The 21,036-nt window shown below is 41.1% G+C and overlaps 1 protein-coding gene across 4 annotated transcripts in view; it reads left to right on the top strand.

Moving 5' to 3' along the window:
* The window catches only part of USP3 (ubiquitin specific peptidase 3), a 236,728-nt gene that overhangs the window by 10,227 nt on the left and 205,465 nt on the right, over positions 1-21,036 (top strand). The window contains exon 2 of one of the 4 annotated variants that reach the window (XM_042252353.1): positions 104-338. The exons of the other annotated variants lie outside the window; for them this stretch is intronic. Within the exon in view, the coding sequence (XP_042108287.1) occupies positions 336-338 (3 nt within the window). The 5' untranslated portion in view covers positions 104-335. The remainder of the gene's footprint in view (positions 1-103; positions 339-21,036) is intronic. 4 annotated transcript variants of the gene reach the window in all.

Below are 21,036 nucleotides of genomic sequence, written 5' to 3'. Positions count from 1 at the left end.
CAGTGGTGCTTGTTACACTACTGTATTATTTGGATTTTTTTAAATCAGCAATTCTGTTACACATTAAAACAGTCAAGTTAAATTTTTTTTTTTAAATTTAAAGGGGCAAGCATCTTGTTTTTCTAAGAGAAAGAAAAGAAGCAACAGACTTTCACAGGAGAAGAGGGTCTCAATGATGCCGCTGAAAGCAGCAATAAGATCACATGTGGCAAGTGCAGAGAAAAGATCCTGGGCAAGACAGAGTCCTCAGTGCTTCCGAGAAATCTGGTTCTGCACCCAGAGAGAGTGGACAGAAACTGGAGTGCGCAAAAGAACTTTGAGAGAAGTGGTGACTGATGGTAAGGAATGAGTCACTTCAAAACGTTAGCTGGGAGGACAGGGAGAGAGGGCAAGAGCAAAAGGAGCCCCGAGGGTTGGGGAACCTTGAGGCACCTGAGGAGAACAGGAGGGTGCCGAGTTCTGAGATCAAGAGAGAATGTTCCAGAGACAGGAGAGCTGGAGAGAAGGGACCAAGGGGAGTGAGGGAGAGCAGTAAAGGGGCACTGGGGAAAATCACTTTGGAGTTTTGAAAACGGTTATTATGGGAAACTACCAAATGTATATAACAGTAGAGGATGGTTGTAATGAGCCCCCAGGTAGCCATCACCCCAGTTCCAGCAATGATCAACTCATGATCCAGTTGGTTTCATACATTTCTGCACCAACTATCACCCTTCCCCAGGTTATTCTGACAAGATGAACCCGCGCCAGTATTCTTGCCTGGAAGATTCCCTGGCCAGAGGAACCTGGTGGGCTGTAGTCTATGGGGTTGCAGAGTCAGATGTGGCTGAGACACTAAGCATACACGCACGTTATTTAAGTGGTTGTCAAACTGGAGTGAGCAGTGGAATCCCCCGGGGGCCTTGTTAAAGCAGATTGCTGAGCCCCACCCCTGGAGTTTCTGACTCAGCAGGCCTGGGGTGAGGCTGAAAATTTGTATTTCCAGAAGTTTCCAGGTCATACCGATGCTGCAAATCCAGGGGAACCATTGTATTATATTATTTACATATCTCTCTTTTAAAAAGGACTTCCTTTGTAAAAATAATTTTTACATTTTGACAACTTTATTGAGATACACTTGATATACCGTAAACTGTACATATTTAAAGTGTCTTAATTTGAGAAGCTTTGACATATGTTTATATCCTTGAAATCATCATAATTAAGATAAAGAACACTTCTAGTGCCCCCAAAGACTTCTTGTGCCCCTTTCTAATTCCTCAGCCTGTAGTACTGATCACCCCACCGCCCAAGAGCCAGTGAGCTGCGTATGTCACTATAGATTATTCAGACTTTATAAGAATTTTGTCTATAGGGTCATAAAATATATATCTTTTATGTGTGGTGGCTTTTGTTTAGCATAATCTTCTTGAGATATATCTAATTCTATGAGCATTCATAGTTTCCCCCACCCCAGGACTCCCTCATTTAAAACATAATCATGGTGTTACTATCACTCACAAAAATCATTAATAATTTCTCAATATCACATTTTCCTCATTGTCTTCCTCTTTTTCACACATCAGTTGATATTGATACCCATCATTATTGTTAATCTTAAAATAGTCAAATCCCTCAATTTTTTCCTTGGCTTATAGTTGTATTTTTTAGGCTCCCCCCCCTTTTTTTTTAAAAGAATCCTTCCCCATTTTTGAGATCATAGATATATTCTCCCGTAAATATTTCTGCTTGTCTGTTTTGCAGGGTTGCCTTTCACATTCATATCTGTAGTGTCTCTGAAGTTTACCTTTGTTTATGGTGTTAGGAATTTTTCTCCATCAAGTGAACCAGTTTTCCCCGCACTATCTACTAAGCAGCCTATCCTGTCCCCCGTGGTTTGTGGTGTGTTCTTTTCCATACATCAGGTACACTCACATCCAAATGCATAAGCACGCACACATACGTCTCTGAACACTCTCTGGCCCTTGGTCTATTTGCATGGTTTTGCAGCAGTACTCTAGTGTCCTGGGCTCAGTTGTAAAGAATTTGCCTGCAATGCAGGAGATGCAGGGACTTGAGTTTGATCCCTGGGTCAGACACATCCCCTGGAGGAGGAATTAGCAACCCACTCCGGTATTCTTACCTGGGAAATCCCGTAGACAGAGGAGCCTGACGGGCTACAGTTCATGGCATCACAAAGAGTTGGACGCAACTGAGCACAAGCACAGAGACTACAGTGTTTTATTACGCGGCAGTGGAGCAGAGTGGGGCAAGTCCTTTCCCTTTATTCTTTTCTCAAAGTCAGCTCAATTGCAGACTTTGGTTTTATTTTTCCATGTATATTTTTGAATATGCTTTTTTTATTCCCTCAGAATATTTGCTGGAAGTGTGTTGAAATTGCCTTGAATTTCTAGATTAACTTTGGAAGCATTGATATCTTTACATGTTAAGGAGTCTTGCTCACCACCATGGCATACCTCTTTGTCTATTCAAGTCTTATATTATGAACTTTAATAATTTTACATTTCTCTCCAAAAATTTATTTTGAGCTTTTATGTTAATTTTAAGTGCTTTATATTGAAAAAAAATTATTTAATATTGGAGTATAGTTGATTTACAATGTTGTATTAATTTCAGGTGTACAGCAAAGTGATTTAGTCATTCATATATGAATTCTTTTTCGGATTCTTTCCCCATATAGGTTATTATAGAGTATCGAGTAGAGTTCCCTGTGCTACACAGTAGGTCCTTGTTAATTATTTTATATATGGAGATGTGTATATGTTAAGCCCAACCTTCTAATTTATCCTTCCCCCTACCTTTCCCCTTTTGTAATCATGATTTGGTTTTCTAAATTTATGAGTCTATTTTTGTTTATAAATAAGTTTATTTGTATCATTTTTTAAAATTGTGCATATAAGTGATATCATATGATATTTGTCGCTCTCTGACTTACTTCACTTAGTATGGTAATCTCTAGACCCATCCATGTTACTACAAATGGCACTATTGCATTCTTTTTTATGGCTGAGTAATATTCCACTGTGGGCTTCCTAGGTGGTTCAGTGGTAAAGAATCTGCCTGCCAATGCGGGAGACATAGGTTCATTTCCTGGGTCAGGAAGATCCCCTGGAGAAGGAAATGGGAACCCACTCCAGTATTCTTATCTGGGAAATCCCATGGATAGAGGAGCCTGGTGGGCAACAGTACATGGGGTTGCAGAAGAGTTGGACACTACTTAGAGACTAAACAAGAACAAAAGTCCATTGTCTTTGATGAGCATTTAGGTTGCTTGCATGTCTTGGCTGTTGTAAATAGTGCTGTAATGAACACCAGGGTCCGTGTACATTTTCAAAGTATGGTTTTCTCTGGATATATGGTTTTTCCCAAATATACTAATTTTTAGGTACTTAATAGCTTTGTTGCTCTTGCAAAAAGTGTCTTATTTTCTATTATATTTTCTGGTTGAATATTACTGACATAGAGGAATGCTGCTGATCTTTGTAAGGAGATCTTGTTCCTGATATCCTCACAGACAATAAGTAGTAGTTCTAAAAGTTTTTCTATTAACTCTGTGAGGTTTTCCATGTAAGTCATCCATGTAAAATAAGCATACCTTTGTCACTTCCTTTTAAATCCTTACACCTATTACTGCGTCTTCAGGTCACATCACACTGGTCAAGACTTTTAGTACTCTATTATGTTCTGGCAGCTCCAGTTCTTAGAGGGAACTTGGGCCTGTCCATACCTGTTATCTCCTTCCTGACCCTATGGGTTCAGTTCAGTTCAGTTGCACAATCATGTCCGACTCTTTGTGACCCCATGGACTGTAGCACACCAGGCTTCCCTGTCCTTTATCATCTCCCGGAGCTTGCTCAAACTTATGTCCATTGAGTCAGTGATGCCATCCAACCATCTCATCCTCTGTCATCCCCTTCTCCTCCTGCCTTCAATCTTTCCTAGCATCAGAGTCTTTTCTAATGAGTCAGTTCTTTGCATCAGGTGGCCAAAATGTTGGATTTTCAGCTTCAGCATCAGTCCTTCCAATGAATATTCAGGACTGATTTCCTTTAGGAGGGACTGGTTGGATCTCCTGGCAGTCCCAGGGACTCTCAAGAGTCTTCTTGAACACCACAGTTCAAAAGCATCCATTCTTTGGTGCTCAGCATTCTTTACGGTCTAACTCTCATATCCATACCTAACTACTGGAAAAACCATAGCTTTGACTAGACTGACCTTTGTTGAGAAAGTAATGTCTCTGCTTTTGAATATGCTGTCTAGATTGGTCATAGCTTTTCTCCCAAGGAGCAAGCACCTTTTAATTTCATGGCAGCAGTTACCATCTGCAGTGATTTTGGAGCCCCCCAAAATAAAGTCTGTCACTATTTCCATTGTTCCCCCATCTATTGGCAATGAAGTGATGGGACCAGATGCCATGATTTTCTTTTTTTGACTGTTTAGTTTTAAGCCAGCTTTTTAGCCACAAACTCCATCTTCTGCTGGTGCAGGACTAATGGTTCTGCTTTGTTTTGTCTTATAGTAGAGCTGGGATAGGCATGTAGTGGAGTTGGACTAGACAACAATCTGTCCATGAAAATATCGAGGGGGAAAAAAGATCCCAAGATGGAAACTTTCCCACCTGTGGCATCTTTCCTCCTCTTCTGTAAATTGCAGTCACAGACACACATAGCTTGGAACCCAACTATTTCTGTCCTTCTAGAGGTTTCTTACGATTATTACATTAGATGCTCAGATCCAACAACTGCCCCATTTCTGAGGCACTCCCAAAGCTGGGTTGAGGGAAATAGCCAGTAGCCTAAAGTGGATTGCCATTTTGTCAGAATCCAGAAGCCAGAGTAATATTTCTCAAATAACTATGATCATGAGAATGCTTTAATCGTAGGCCATTGAAGACCCTCATTGTAAGGTCTTTAACAAGAGCATTCAGAGGTCCTGACATGCTGGTCTTGCCTCCTTTTCCACTTACCACAACTTATCCCACACTTAAACCATCTGGCTGATTTCCTTTCCCTGAACATGTGTACTTTAAACCCAATCTGTTTATCATATGGTGACCATACATAGAGTACTCTTATCCTTTCTCCATGTTGAGCAATCCTACTCATTCATCAAGACTCAGAACAACTCGTCGTTCTTACGAAGTCTTCTCAAGTTCATCGCATGGGGGTGTATCATTTCTGCCCCGGTGCCCTCCATGGTGCTTCTCCGTCTGATGTGCCCTATAGTTTTTGTTCATTATCTAATGTTCCATTAGATGTGACCTCCAGAAGGACAAAGACTCTGTTTTGTTCTTCTCAATCTCTGTAGCAGTTCTTAATGCATAGCAGACGTTCCATAAATTTTTATTCATCAAATTAGATTCTAGAGGTTACAAATTACATGAAAAAGGAGTCATTTGTCAGGGTGAAGAAATGCTCTTGCCCAATCTTGGCGCCAGTAGGAGTGAATGTGAATTTGCAGAGGTGTCTTTCCCTTGAGTAACACTTAGCAACATGCAAATAGGAAGAAGCAACACTGTAAACTCCTAGTCATTCTCTATACTATCTGATAAATTGCCTGAGTGCTGTACTAACAAGTGTTCAACCTGTGCAGTGCTGAGCAGCTATTCAGAATGAAATGTACCTGTGAAGTCTAAAACACAGAGGGGCAGTTGTGGAAGTTAGCATGCAGACTGACATTTCTGGGTCTCTGTTCCTGAATACTGCTCCTACTTAACACCATGAGGTAGGTATCTTTACACACAGCCCTTGAAACGTACCTATTTACAGGTAAAGATTATGAGATAATTGGAAATTTACTTTGAAAATAGTATCTTTCCTTTCAATAGGAGTTTCCAATAAGTGGGAAAGATTAGTCATTTTATGGAGGAGACATGAAAAAGGTAAATGAAGAGACTGAAGTAAAATTAATGTTTATATTCCTCTTTTGAATAATATATAGCAGCTTCTGTGTGTTTATCCCTTTTGCACTCCTGGACAACGGGTAAAGAAAGCATTATTATTGTTTTAGTGAAAACTGAGATAAAGAGAAATTAAGTTGATTTTCTTCAGTAGACTGTTGGAGCAATGGCTGTCAGTTTGTTCACGCCTTCTTGGATCCACCCCATTGAATCACACCTTTCCCATTGACTCAGGCTTGGCCATGTAACTTGCTTTGGCTGATAAAACAAGAGCAAATATGTCCCAAGCAGAAAATTTTAAGTGCTCGCAGGGATTTCTGTGGTGGTCCAGTGGTTAAGAATCCACCTGCCAATTCAGGGGACACAGGTTCAATCTCTGGTCAAAGAACTGAGATACCACATGCTGTGGAGCAAGTAAGCCTGTGCGCCACAACTTCTGAACTGAGCCCAGTGCTGCAACTTCTGAAGCCCATGTGCCCCAGAGCCTATGCTCCATAACAAGAGAAGCCACTGCGATAAGTCTGCACACCACAGCAAAGAGTATGCCCCACTCGCCACAACTAGAGAAAGCCTGAGCACAGCAACAAAGACCCAGCACAGCCAGAAATAATTAACTCATTTAAAAAATTAACTGCTTACATATTGAAGCTTGCCTTCTCTTCCTGCTCTTTGGTATCCTGAGACCTTCATGGTGAGACCACCATGTGAAGCTGGAGGAGGAGAGATCACGTAGGGCAGAGATGTCATCCCAGCTGAGTCCCCCTTGGCCAGCCAGCCTGTCCATCTCCAGGGATGTGAGTAGACCAGACAGCTCCGGATGAGCCACCTTCAGACCTCAGAGATCCACCACACCAGCCTAGATCAGATTACTGTTCAAATGACTTATGGAATCATGAGAAATAATATGTTTGCTATTTTAAGCCAGTTAGGTTCCAGGTGGTTTGTGACACAGCAAAATTAAATGGTACATTTCACAAGAAAGCCTAACCAGATTAGATCTCGAAGTCTTAGTGTCTAGGTTCACATTCAATTGCTGCTACTCCTCTTCTAGTCAAAGGTCAAGTTGAGATATGCAGATCTCAAGAATATTATTTTGTATCTCAGGTATGATCAAGCCTCTTCTTGAATTTCTCAAGATCGAAGGCCATGCTTTGATTTTTCTCAGTACATTGCTTTAGTTGTAAAATGTGCTCAGTGAGGGGTATAACTTTTCTGAAAAGGAATGAAAGTTTAGTGTTTATGAGGCTGGATAAACCTCCGTGTGGTATGTTTAACTCTCAAAATGTATATGGGACACAGATATTTCTAGTTACAAAGATTTTAGACTAAGATTCTTTCCTAAGAGAGAAAACAGGAAGGGACCAAAAAGCAGGGACCCTTGTTTTGTTCCCAAGCCTAAACCAATATCTCGCAGAGCCTCCTGTCTGAACAACTTCAGGCATTCACATTGAGGTCTATGTGCACAGTATCCCCCACACCGGCTCCCCCTCTGCCCCCCGCCCCGAGTTGTGCAGTGCACAGCTTATATGGCTGTACATGAGACCGCTTCTTGGCACACAGTAAATGTTGAATGAATGAATGAGCAAGCAAGTGACTGAGCATGTGTGTGTGCATACATACCATGCTTGTGGCATTTAGGAGAGCTTTCACTGGAAAGGAAAACAAACCAAATTAGAATGAGTATCCCTCTTTAGTGGACTCCCAGAGCACAAACTGTTTTGCTTTTTGTGTGACAGAATTCGGAAAGAGCCAAATACATTGTATAGGTCAGATACAGATTCAAAGATAAAACTTTCACCAAATTTTGCAGGTCAAAAAAAATTAAAACTCATTTTGGTTAATGGCGACACCTAGTGGTGTATCAAAACTGTGGGTTTTCCTTGTAGTCAAGTATTTTATTTTACCAGTGAAGGTGAACAAGTCCTTAGGGTATTGGACCTCTGCTCCCTTCCCCTTCGCAGACTAGGGAGTTGAGGCCCCTAGGCCTCCCAGGTCAGCACAGGTAGGATGCTGTCCTGGAATTTAACGCCCCAGAGTCTGTTCCAGTGGTGCTATTGCCGAGACCTCAGAATAAATGCCAGTGAGTGGGCACTTCTGGTGGCACAAAGTTACTCACTGTCACTTAAGACTGTTCTCAACTGTCTACCTTTCCATCACCTCTTACTCTTTTTCCGTCTTCTTCCCCCGCTTCTGCTTGTCCTTTTATTCTCTTCCCTTCTCCTTCCCTTCTGGCAAGACCCATCGGCTTCTTTCTTCTTGTCCCTTGCCTTCCTTCTTTCCTCATCTGCTTTGACTTTCCCCTCCTTTACTTTCTCACCTCTTTTCATTCCCTTCTCTCTGTGTTCACTGATGCCTCCTAAGAATGGTGCACTGTCTGTGCTGGGGACCGCTAACCCATGTGGCTATATAAACTCAAATGAACAATCCAGTCCCTCGGTCACACGAGTCACCCTTCAAGTGCTCGGTAGCACCAGTGGCTGCCCTCTCAGATGTTGCAGAATGTGATCACGTCCACTGTTGCAGAAGATCCTCTAGGAAGGTCCTGGCCCAGTGTTTGGCTGACCTATGTCTCCAGTCTCTCATCTCTTTCCCTTCTTGGCCCCTCTTATGTAAGTGGTTCTTGAATAGTCTGTGTTCTGGTCCTCTCTCTCCCTCCCTGCTCACTCCACTTTATTTGGTGACTTTTGTTTTCTGTATATTGTTATATAAACTTGTCAAGGTGACCTTGCCAAGTAAAAAAATATATAATCATATTGGACAGTTCACTCAGGGCAGTGAATGATTCATAGCATCATGTTTTCCGTGCGTTGGGACACATCAAAATATTTTTAAACTCAACACATCAACACAGCATTTAAAACAATTATACCTCAGACCTCTTTTTCTTCTTTTTTTAATCCACAGGTTTCTACCTTTCTGTCTTAAGTATTTTTAAAAGTAAAAAAATACAACTTTCAATGCCTGAAAAAAATACACATTTTGTGTATAGAATGGCTTTGAAATAATACACAGGAAACTAGTTACAGATTGGCACTGGTTGGGATGGAATGAAATTTACTTCTTCTTGTATACCCTTTTATAGTATCTGAGTTTTTACCAGATTTTTATGTGTGTTCAAGACTTATTGAATTGAATTCTATATTACCTTTGAAATTAAAAATGCAATCTGAAAATGTCACATCAAGAGGATCAAACCAAAATGGCCCATGAACATGAGCTCTCAGAAAAGGTAGCTTTTGAATGAGCCTTCAGGGCTTTGGTGGTGATGGTCTCTTTAAAGAGATAATGTAGGGGGCGTAGGTCTGCATTAAAGTTAGATTTATATCCAGTGATAATTTGCCAAGAATCAGAATGCCCTGAAAAATTCCCCTCCTGACTGCTGATAGCGATTGGTATTAAAAAGAGAGCCTTCCTGGGGCTTCCTTGGTGGTCCATTGGTCAAGAATTCACCTTCCAGTACAGCGGGTGCGGGTTAGATACCTGGCTGGAGAGCTAAGATATGGATGCCTCATGCATGCAGGCTACGTCGCTTCGGTTGTGTCCAACTCTCTGCGACCCTATGGACTGTAGCCTGCTAGGCTCCTCTGTCCAGGGGATTCTCCAGGCAAGAATACTGGAGTGGGTTGTCATTTCCTCCTCCAGGGGATCTTCCCAACCCAGGGATGGAACTCATGTCTCCTGCATTGGCAGGTGGATTCTTTACCACTAGTGCCATCTGAGAAGCCCCAGATGTCTCGGGGCCAAACCCAAAACGTAGAAGCAATATTGTAACAAAATTCAATAAAAACTTTAAAAGCGGTCCACATTTAACAAAAAAAATCTTAAAAAAAAAAAAAAAGCCTTCCTTTTTCTTCCTGCCCATCATTGGGAGCCTAGCCCTTTGGTGCCCAACTCCAAAGGGATGGAAACCACTAACAGCCAACAAGCTTCCTTTCTGGCGTCTACTCATCCACTTCTTTTTCAATAAGACCTTGATGAATAAAATGAAAGTTAACGCTTTCTCTTCCTTTTCCTTGGCCCTCCTGGGCTAATAATCATGGTTACTTGATCTTCTTCGTATCACTGGATCTTCAAGGAAGAAAAGAAGGTGAAACCTGAGATCTGGCATGACTTCAAAACTGGTTTCAGCCTGAATGTACTTTGAAGCTTGGATTTCTGTGGCATTTACAGTAGAGACTTGGGGTTCTTTAAAAACAGGTTTGAGAATCTGGATAGAACTGTCATACCCATAAGATATGTGACAGCTGTGCTGCCACTTTGAGAAAAAGGGAAATTGAGACAGGGCACAGTAAATTTCGTGCGAGCTGGGATTCACAGTCAGTGTTCTTGACTTGCCCTAAGACCACACGGCATCCAGACCGTGTAATCATATGCCAGGCTGAACTGTAGCATCTCTGTGTGCATTCATCTAAATAAAGCACCACCCAGACCATGCCACCCAGGGAATTGGTTTGTGGTTCTCTCTGACTGTGGACTGCTATGGTGCCAGCCTGGCCTCGGGAGGAATCATGGTTCCTCTAAAAGAGCAAAGGTTTAAGCTCTGACTCTATGGGACATGCAGGAGTCAGTTTCCAGTGAAAGGCTCTCTGGTGCTCTATGTTGGGAATACAGATAGCAGCCCATTCCTTCAGCAGAGGACCAACAAGGTCCTTACTCCAAGGAACACTGGCCTTGGGAAATGGAAAGCTCAGTATTCTCAGTGCTACAAGGGTCCTTAAAGTGTTTCTAGTCTACTTTTGCATTTTAGAGAGAGGAAAACTGATGCCCCAAAAGGTCAGGAAGTTAAGTGAGCTTCCTAAGGTTACGTCAGGGGTTTATAGGGCTGGAGCTTCCCACCAGGCTCCCCAGCCAAGCTGGGGCTGCCTCTGCTTCGCCATTCCAGCAGCCCTGCAGACTCTTCCTCTAGTGTCATGGAAAGATACAAAGTTACCTTCACAGTGTGCACTCACTGATAGGAAGACCCATACATCACGGATTCAGTTCAGTTCAGTTCAGTCGCTCACTGGTGTCTGACTCTTTGCGACCCCATGAATTGCAGCACGCCAGGCCTCCCTGTCCATCACCAACTCCCGGAGTTCACTCAGACTCACGTCCATCAAGTCAGTGATGCCATCCAGCCATCTCATCCTCTGTCGTCCCCTTCTCCTCCTGCCCTCAATTCCTCCCAGCATCAGAGTCTTTTCCAATGAGTCAACTCTTTGTATGAGGTGGCCAAAGTACTGGAGCTTCAGCTTTAGCATCATTCCTTCCAAAGAAATCCCAGGGCTGATCTCCTTCAGAATGGACTGGTTGGATCTCCTTGCAGTCCAAGGGACTCAAGAGGCTTCTCCACCACCACAGTTCAAAAGCATCAATTCTTTGGCACTCAGCCTTCTTCACAGCCCAACTCTCACATCCATACATGACTACTGGAAAACCATAGCCTTGACTAGATGGACTTTAGTCGGCAAAGTAATGTCTCTGCTTTTCAATATGCTATCTAGGTTGGTCATAACTTTTCTTCCAAGGAGTAAGCGTCTTTCAATTTCATGGCTGCAATCACCATATGCAGTGATTTTGAAGCCCCAAAAAATAAAGTCTGACACTGTTTCCACTGTTTCCCCTGTTTCCCCGTCTATTTCCCATGAAGTGATGGGACCAGACACCATGATCTTCGTTCTCTGAATGTTGAGCTTTAAGCCAACTTTTTCACTCTCCTCTTTCACTTTCATCAAGAGGCTTTTTAGTTCCTCTTCACTTTCTGCCATAAGGGTGGTGTCATCTGCATATCTGAGGTTATTGATATTTCTCCTGGCAATCTTGATTCCAGCTTGTGTTTCTTCCAGTCCAGCGTTTCTCATGATGTACTCTGCATAGAAGTTAAATAAGCAGGGTGACAATATACAGCCTTGATGTACTCCTTTTCCTATTTGGAACCAGCCTGTTGTTCCATGTCCAGTTCTAACTGTTGCTTCCTGACCTGCATACAGATTTCTCAAGAGGCAGGTCAGGTGGTCTGGTATTCCCATCTCTTTCAGAATTTTCCACAGTTTATTGTGACCCACACAGTCAAAGGCTTTGGCATAGTCAATAAAGCAGAAATAGATGTTTTTCTGGAACTCTCTTGCTTTTTCCATGATCCAGCGGATGTTGGCAATTTGATCTCTGGTTCCTCTGCCTTTTCTTCTTTTTTTTTAATTTTGTTCACTTTATTTAAACTGGAGGCTTATTACTTTACAATATTGTAGTGGTTTTTGCCATACTTGACATGAATCCGCCACAGGTGTACATATGTTCGCCATCCTAAAGCCCCCTCCCACCTCCCTCCCCATCCCATCCATCTGGAGCATCCCAGTGCATCCTCTGCCTTTTCTAAAACCAGCCTGAACATTAGGAAGTTCACGGTTCACATATTGCTGAAGCCTGGCTTGGAGAATTTTGAGCATTACTTTACTAGGATGTGAGATGAGTGCAATTGTGCGGTAATTTGAGCATTCTTTGGCACTGCCTTTCTTTGGGATTGGAATGAAAACTGACCTTTTCCAGCCCTGTGGCCACTGCTGAATTTTCCAAGTTTGCTGGCATATTGAATGCAGCACTTTGACAGCATCATCTTTCAGGATTTGAAACAGCTCCACTGGAATTTCATCCCCTCCACTAGCTTTGTTCGTAGTGAAGGATTACTCAGTGTGTTTTCCCTCAGATTTTGAAGGTACACTGGTGCTAATACAATAGCTCCCAGCCACAGGTGGCTGCTGAGCTTTTGAAATGTGGGTAGCACAGATTAGCATGTGCTCTAACTGTGAAACGCACATCAGATTTTGAATACTTGGTGTGAAAAATTATGAACTGTTTCACTGATCATTTTTAAACTAAGTACATATTGAAATGATCATATTGTAGATGTATGAGGTTTGTTTTAGACATATGAGGTTAAATATGCTATTGAAAGTACCTTTTTCTTTTTACTTTTTAAAATGTGGCTACCGGAACAGTTATTTATTTTTGGTTGTTCTGGGTTGTCTTTGCCGCCTGGGCTTTTCTCTAGTTGCAGTGAGCAGGGGCTACTGTCTAGATGAGGAGTGCAATCCTCATTGCAGTGGCTTCTCTTGTTGCAGAGCAGGGCTCTAGGGTGTGTTGGGCCTCAATGGTTGCTGCTCCCAGGCTCTAGAGAACAGGCTCAATAGCTGAGGCACACAGGCTTAATTGCTTCACGGCATGTGGGATCTTGCTGATCAGGGATCAAACCCGTGTCTCCTGCATTGGCAGATGGAGTCTTTAAAACTGAGCCACCATGGAAGCCCCTGCCAGAACATTTAAAATGACATTTGGGCTCACATTACATTTCTCTTGGAGAACTCAGAGATATAGGACATAGAGCCTGCCTTTGCTTTGGATCTTAGACACTGCATTACAGCAGAATCATCTCATGTACACTAATTTACCACACTTACACTGGAAGGATGGAAAGAGGGAGAGACAGACATAGACAGATAGAGGGAAAGAGGTGAACGGAACAGTCACTGTGTGGGGGCCCTGAGTGGGTGTGAAATGGACGGAATGTTCCATTGTCCCCTCAGGTGTCCGAACCCCTGTTCTCTCATAGAGTGAGCACAGTTGGCCCACCATATCCACAGGTTCCACATCCAGGAATTCAACCAATCTTGGATTGAAAATATTTAGGAAAAAAAGTTCCAAAAAGCAAAACAGGAATCTGCTGTGTGCCACAACTGTTTACATAGCATTTACATTGTATCAGGTATTATAATTAATCTAGAGGTGATTTGAAGTATACGGGAGGATGGAGTAGGTTATATGGAAATACTTCCACACTTTATATAAGGGACCTGAGCATCTGTGGATTCCAGTGTCCACAAAAGGTCCTGGAACAAATGCCTCATGAATCCTGAGGGACAGCTGTATCTCCCCCCTCTATTATTATTTTTATTGTCTTACAAATACACGTCTCTGTTTTGATATCCAGGTAGAGATATCTAACCTCAGGATCCAAAAACAAGTCTAGAGTTTTTAGTATATTGAGCATATTTAACAGAAGTGAAGCTTAAAAGTATGTCATCAAGCTCAGTTTTGTGATTCATTAGAACACAGTTCAGCAAACTTTGGCTTGTGGGCCAGATTTGTCCAGCTGCCTTTAATTTTTACAGTCAGCCAGCCAAGAATGGTTTTTACATTTTTATTTATTTTACTAATTCTTGACTTGAAGTATTGTTGATTTACAGTGTTGTGTTTGTTAGTTTCTGCTGTACAGCAAAATGGGTCTGTTATAATGATTGTATCCTACTTTTCTAAGAATAGAGTCCAGTGGGTTACCACCTGAGCCAACACGGATAAACCTCAAAAACCTGACCCTGACGATAAGAAGCAAATTGGAGTTGCATATGGATGATTCTACATAAAATTGTAAAACCGCAGAGCTGTATATTAAATGTGGACATACATGGAAATGATAAACACCAGTTAGCAACAATGACTCCATCTGGAGGCAAAGGGGGGAGAATGCTATTGAGAAAGGGCTTTCATTTTATCTGTAATAATCTTGATATTTATTTTTTATCCTTTGTGTAGACTGGAAATATTTCATAATAAAAATGCTTTAACAACAAAAGAAGGTGCTTTTAAATGCATGCTTTTCACACAATGTTTAAGTAGTTGAAAGAAAGAAAGAAAAGAAAAGAAAGTGAAGTCACTCAGTCATGTCTGACTCTTTGCAACCCCAGGGACTCCACCAGGTTCTTCCATCCATGGAATTTTCTAGGCAAGAGTACTGGAGTGGGTTGCCATTTCCTTCTCCAGGGAATCTTCCTAACCCAGGGATCGAACCCTGATCTCCCACATTGCAGGGAGACACTTTACCGTCTGGGCCACCAGAGAATCCCAGATAGTTGAAGAGACAGCATATATTTTTTATGTATATTTGTTTCATTTGCCTAATAATAATTTTGCAAATTCTTAGACTATCTACTATTTACCCCTTTAAAAAGCCCATTTCTTTTTTCCCCCATGGGCTAGAGATAACTTTTTTATTATTTAAATTTTTTTACATTTTAATTGAAAAATAGCTGACATACAATATTATGATCATTTCAGGTATATAATATAGTGATTTGATATTTACATATATTATTAAATGATCACCACCACAAGTCTAGTAACCATCCCTATGCAAAGTTACTACAGTATTATTGACCATATTCCTTATGCCATATATTACATACCCATGGCTTATTTATCTTATAACTGGATATATATACCTCTTAATTCCTTTACCTATTTCACCCACCCCTCACCATCCCTCCCCTCTGGCAGCCACCTGTTTATTTTCTGTATTTATGAGTCTATTTTTGCTTCATTTTATTTGTTTTTTAGATTCTACATAATAAGTGATTTCATAGTGTTTGTCTTTCTCTGTCTGACATTTCACTTATAATACACTCTAAATCCATCCACTGTTGTTGCAGATGGCAAGAGTCCTTTTGTTTCAATAGCTGATAATTATACTGGAATAATTAATATTCCATTGTGTGTGATATACGTGTGTGTGTGTCACACACACACACAATATCTTGATCCATTCATCTATGGATTTACACTTAAATTGCTTCCATATCTTGGCTTTTGAAATAATACTGCAATGAATGTTGAGACTTCCCTGTAGCTCAGGTGGTAAAGAATCTGCCTGAAGTGCAGGAGACCTGGGCTCAATCCCTGGTCAGAAAGATCTTGTGGAGTAGGAAATGGCAATCCACTCCAGTATTCTTGCCCAGAGAATTCCAGGAGCCTGGTGTGCTACAGTCCATAGGGTCCCAAAGAGTTGGATGTGACTAAGCGACACACACACACACACACACATCTTTTCAAATTAGTGTTTTTGTCTTCTTTTCCAGAAGTGAAATTGCTGGGTCATGTAGCAGTTCTATTTTTAATTATTTGAGGACTCTTCATACTGTCTTCCATACTGGATGCACAAATTTACAATTCTACCAAGAGTGAGCAAGGGCTCCCTTGTCTGCACCCTCATCAGCATTTGTTATTTGTTGTTTTCTTGATGATAGCCATTCTGACAAGCGTGAGATGCTATCTCATTGTAGTTTTGATTTGCATTTGCCTGATGATTGATAAGTATAAATCCTGGAGTAACAGGCAAATGTGGTGTTAGAGTACAGAATGAAGCAGGGCAAAGGCTAATAGAATTTTGCCAAGAGAATGCACTGGTCATAGCAAACACCCTCTTCCAACAACACAAGAGAAGACTCTACACATGGACATCACCAGATGGTCAACACCAAAATCAGACTGATTATATTCTTTGCAGCCAAAGATGGAGAAGCTCTATACAGTCATCAAAAACAAGACCAGGAGCTGACTGTGGCTCAGATCATGAACTCCTTATTGCCAAATTCAGACTTAAATTGAAGAAAGTGGGAAAACCACTAGACCATTCAGGTACGACCTAGTCAAATCCCTTATGATTATACAGTGGAAATGAGAAATAGATTTAAGGGACTAGATCTGATAGTGTCTGAAGAACTATGGACGGAGGTTTGTGACATTGTACAGGAGGCAGTGATCAAGACCATATTCAAGAAAAAGAAATGCAAAAAGGCAAAATGGTTTTCTGAGGAGGCCTTACAAACAGCTCTGAAAAGAAGAGAAGCTAAAGGCAAAGGGGAAAAGGAAAGATATACCCATTTGAATGCAGCGTTCAAAAGAATAGCAAGGAGAGATAAGAAAGCCTTCCTCAGTGATCAACACATAGAAATAGAGGAAAACAATAGAATGGGAAAGACTAGAGATCTCATCAAAATTAGAGATACCAAGGGAACATTCATGCAAAGATGGGCTCAATAAAGGACAGAAATGGTCTGGACCTAACAGAAGCAGAAGATATTAAGAGGTGACAACAATATGCAGAAGAATGATATAGAAAAGATCTTCATAACCCAGATAACCACAATGGTGTGATCACTCACCTAGAGCCAGACATCCTGGAATTCGAAATCAAGTGGGCCTTAGGAAGCATCACTACAAATGAAGAGAGTGGAGGTGATGGAATTCCAGTTGAGCTATTTCAAATCCTAAAAGATGATGCTGTGAAAGTGCTGCACTCAATAGCAAATTTGGAAAACTCAGCAGTGGCCACAGGACTGGAAAATGTCAGTTTTCATTCCAATCCCAAAGAAAGGCAATGCCAAAGAACATTCAAATTATTGCACAATTGCACACATCTCACACACTAGCAAAGTAATGCTCAAAATTCTCCAGGCTTCAACAGTACATGAACCATGAACATCCAGATGTTCAAGCTGGTTTTAGAAAAGGCAGAGGAACGAGAGATCAAATTGCCAGCATCCGCTGGATCATCAAAAAAGTGGGAGAGTTCCAGAAAAACATCTGCTTTATTGACTGTGCCAAAGCCATTGACTGTGTTGATCACCGAAAACTGTGGAAAATTCAAGAAATGGGAATATCAGACCACCTGACCTGCCTCCTGAGAAATCTGTATGCAGGTCAAGAAGCAACAGTTAGAACTGGACTAGTTCCAAACTGGGAAAGGAGTACGTCAAGGCTGTACATTGTCATCCTGCTTATTTAACTTAGTGTTCTTGCCTGGAGAATCCCAGGGACGATGAAGCCTGGTGGGCTGCCGTCTATAGGGTTTTACAGAGTTGGACACGACTGAAGCGACTTAGCAGCAGCAGCAGCAGCAACAGGGTACCTCATGAGAAATGCTGCAATGGATGAAGCACAAGCTGGAATCAAGATTGCCGGGAGAAATATCAATTACCTCAGATACGCAGATGACACCACTCTTATGGCAGAAAACAAAGAACTAAAGAGCCTCTTGATGAAAGTGAAAGAGGAGAGTGAAAAAGTTGTCTTAAAGCTCAACATTCAGAAAGCTAAGATCATAGCATCTGGTCCCATCATTTCATGGCAAATAGATGGGGAAACAGTGGGAACAGTGACAGACTTTATTTTAGGGGGGGGGCTCCAAAATCACTGCAGATGGTGACTGCAGCCATGAAAGTAAAAGATGCTTGCTTCTTGGAAGAAAAGTTATGACCAACCTAGACAGCATATTAAAAAGCAGAGTCATTACTTTGCCAACAAAGGTCCATCTAGTCAAAGCTCTGGTTTTTCCAGTAGTCATGTATGGATGTGAGAGTTGGACTATAAAGAAAGCTGAGCACCAAAGAATTGATGCTTTTGAACTGTGATGTTGGAGAAGACAGACTCTTGAGAGTCCCTTGGACTGCAAGGAGATCCAACAAGACCATTCCTAAAGGAAATCAGTCCTGAATATTCATTGGAAAGACTGATGCTGAAGCTGAAACTCCAATACTTTGGCCACCTGATGCGAAGAGCTGACTCATTTGAAAAGGCCCTGATGCTGGAAAGATTGAGGGTGGTAGGAGAAGGGGATGACAGAGGATGAGATGGTTGGATGGCATCACTGATTCAATGGGCATGAGTTTGAGTAGGGTCTGGGAGTTGGTGATGGACAGGGAAGCCTGGTATGCTGTAGTCCATGGGGTCACAAAGAGTTGGACACGACTGAGTGACTGATCTGAACTGATTATTTATAATTTTGAGCATCTTTACATATGCCACTTGGCCATCTGTATGTCTTATTTGGACTGTCTATTCAGATCCTCTGCCCATTTTTTAAATTGCATTGTTTTTTTGATGTTGAGTTTTATGTGTTCTTAGTATAATTTGGATATTAACCCCTTATTGGATATATGATTTGTAAATATCTTCTCCCATTCAGTAGGCTGCCTTTTTGTTTGTTGATAGTTTCCTTTGCTGTGCAAAAGTTTTTTGTTTCATGAAATTCTATTTGTTTATTTTTGCTTTAGTTTCCCTTGCCTAAGGAGGCAGATCCAAAAAATATTACTAAGACCAATGTCAAAGAGTTTACTGCTTATGTTTTCTTCTAGTTTTATGGTTTCAGGTCTTACATTTAAGTCTTTCATCCATGTTGAATTTATTTTTGTGCATGCTATAAGAGAGTAGTCCAGTTTGATTCTTTTGTATGTAGCTGTCCAGTTTTCTTAACACCATTTATTAAAGAGCCTATATATTCCTCCTTGTATATCCTTGCCTCCTTTGTCATCGATTAATTGGCCATGTAAGTGTAGTTTCATTTCTGGGCTCGCTATTCTGTTCCATGGATCGGTGTTGCTTTATAGTATAGTTTGAGATCAGGGAGTATAGTATCTTCAGCTTTGCTCTTATTTTCCTAAAGGTCAGTTTGGCTATTCAGGGTCTTTTGTGTTTCCATACAAATTTTAGAATTATTTGTTTTAGTTCTATGAAAAACACCATTTGGTATTTTTATAGGGATTGCACTGAATCTGTAGATTTGCCTTGGGTAATATGATCATTTTAGCCTCTGATTCTTCCAATCTGTGAGCACACTGTATTTTTCCATTTGTTTGTGTTATCTTCAATTTCCATTATTAACGTCATATAGCTTTCCAAGTACAGGGGTTACCTCACTGGTTAGATTTATTTCTAGTTTTTTTTTAATGCAGTTGTATATGGGACTGTTTTCTTAATTTGTTTTTCTGATAGTTTGTTATTAGTGTATAGAAATGCAACAGACTTCTATATATTAATTTTGTATCCTATAATTTTACTGTATTTGTTTATTCTAATAGTTCTTTGTGCATCTTTAGGATTTTCCATAATGTAATGACATCTGCAAACAGTGACAGTTTTACTTCTTCCTTTCCAGTTAGATTCCTCTTATTTCTTTTTCTTTTCTGACTGCTGTGCCCAGGACTTCTAATACTATGCTGACTGAAAGTGGCAAAAGTGTTCACCCTTGTTCCTGACCTTAGAGAAATTTTTCAGCTTTTCCCCATTTAGTATGATGTTGGCTATGGATTTGTCATAATGGACTTTATTATGTTGAAATATGTTCCCTCCATATGCACTTTGTTGAAAGGTTTTTTAATATATATATACCACAAATGGATGTTGAATGAAAAGCCCATTTCTAATCTGTACCCTGAATATGGGGAACATCCAAAGGGAGTAATTTGCCTCTAAGGTCTAAGGAACTAGTTTTCCTTAAAACTCACATACTCGGATTTATACACACACACATACTCACTCTCTCTCACAGTTGACTTGAGGATGCCATGTTGTTCACTTATATATTGTTGTTTAACAAACCATCCCAAAAGCCAAGTGGCTTGAAACAAAATGATTTCTTATTTTTCGCACTATTGTGGACCTGCCGGATGGTGGTTCTGCTGGTATCACCTGGACTCATGCAAGGGAAAGGTCTCACCTGAGTTCATGAGCAGAAAGGTCCAGGATGCCCCCACTCATGTCTGGCAGGTGGTACTGGGTTCTCCTCCAGGTGGGCTTCCACCTTCCTGCAGGATGGCCTGGCTTCCTAAAGATAGTCTCAGTGCAGCAAGTGATGGAGGCAGAAGCTGCTAGTCCTCTTAGGCTCTGTGCCCCAAAACTCACAGGAGGCCAGTTCTGCCACCTGCTATTGGTCAAAACAAGTCACAAGTTCAGCCTAGATTCAAAGGGTAGGAAAATAGACTCCACTTCTTGATGAGAGGACCTGCAGAGAATCTGTAGCCAGATTTCATCCATCACACACATATATTAAAATATTCATTTAATAGTGCAATATACATAATGTACAGCAAACCTAGAAAACATAGCCTAAATTTCCTTAACTGGTCAAAAGAAAAAATATCTATCACTAAACTATTCTTCCACATGCAGAAGTTTTCACTCTTCAAACCTAGAGAATGTTCTATTCGTTATTGTCATTCAGTTACTAAGTCATGTCCAACTCTTTTCAACCCCATGGACTGCAGCATGCCAGGTTTCCCTGTCCTTTACTATCTCCCAGAATTTTCTCAGATTCATGCCCATTGAGTAAGTGATGCCATCTAACCATCTCATCCTCTGCCTCTGCCTTCTCTTCCTGCCTTCAATCTTTCCCAGAATCAGAGTGTTTACCAGTGAGTCAGCTCTTCACATCAGGTGGTCAAAGTACTGGTGCTTCAGCATCAGTCCTTCCAATGAATATTCAGAGTTAATTTCCTTTAGGATTGACTGGTTTGATCTCCTTGCTGTCCAAGGGACTCTCAGGAACATTTTCT

The sequence above is a fragment of the Ovis aries genome, chromosome 7, assembly GCF_016772045.2.
Source record: "Ovis aries strain OAR_USU_Benz2616 breed Rambouillet chromosome 7, ARS-UI_Ramb_v3.0, whole genome shotgun sequence".
Classification (NCBI taxonomy): domain Eukaryota; kingdom Metazoa; phylum Chordata; class Mammalia; order Artiodactyla; family Bovidae; genus Ovis; species Ovis aries.
The sequence above is the reverse complement of the archived record's forward strand: the minus strand, read 5'-3'. Positions and strand labels throughout refer to the sequence as shown.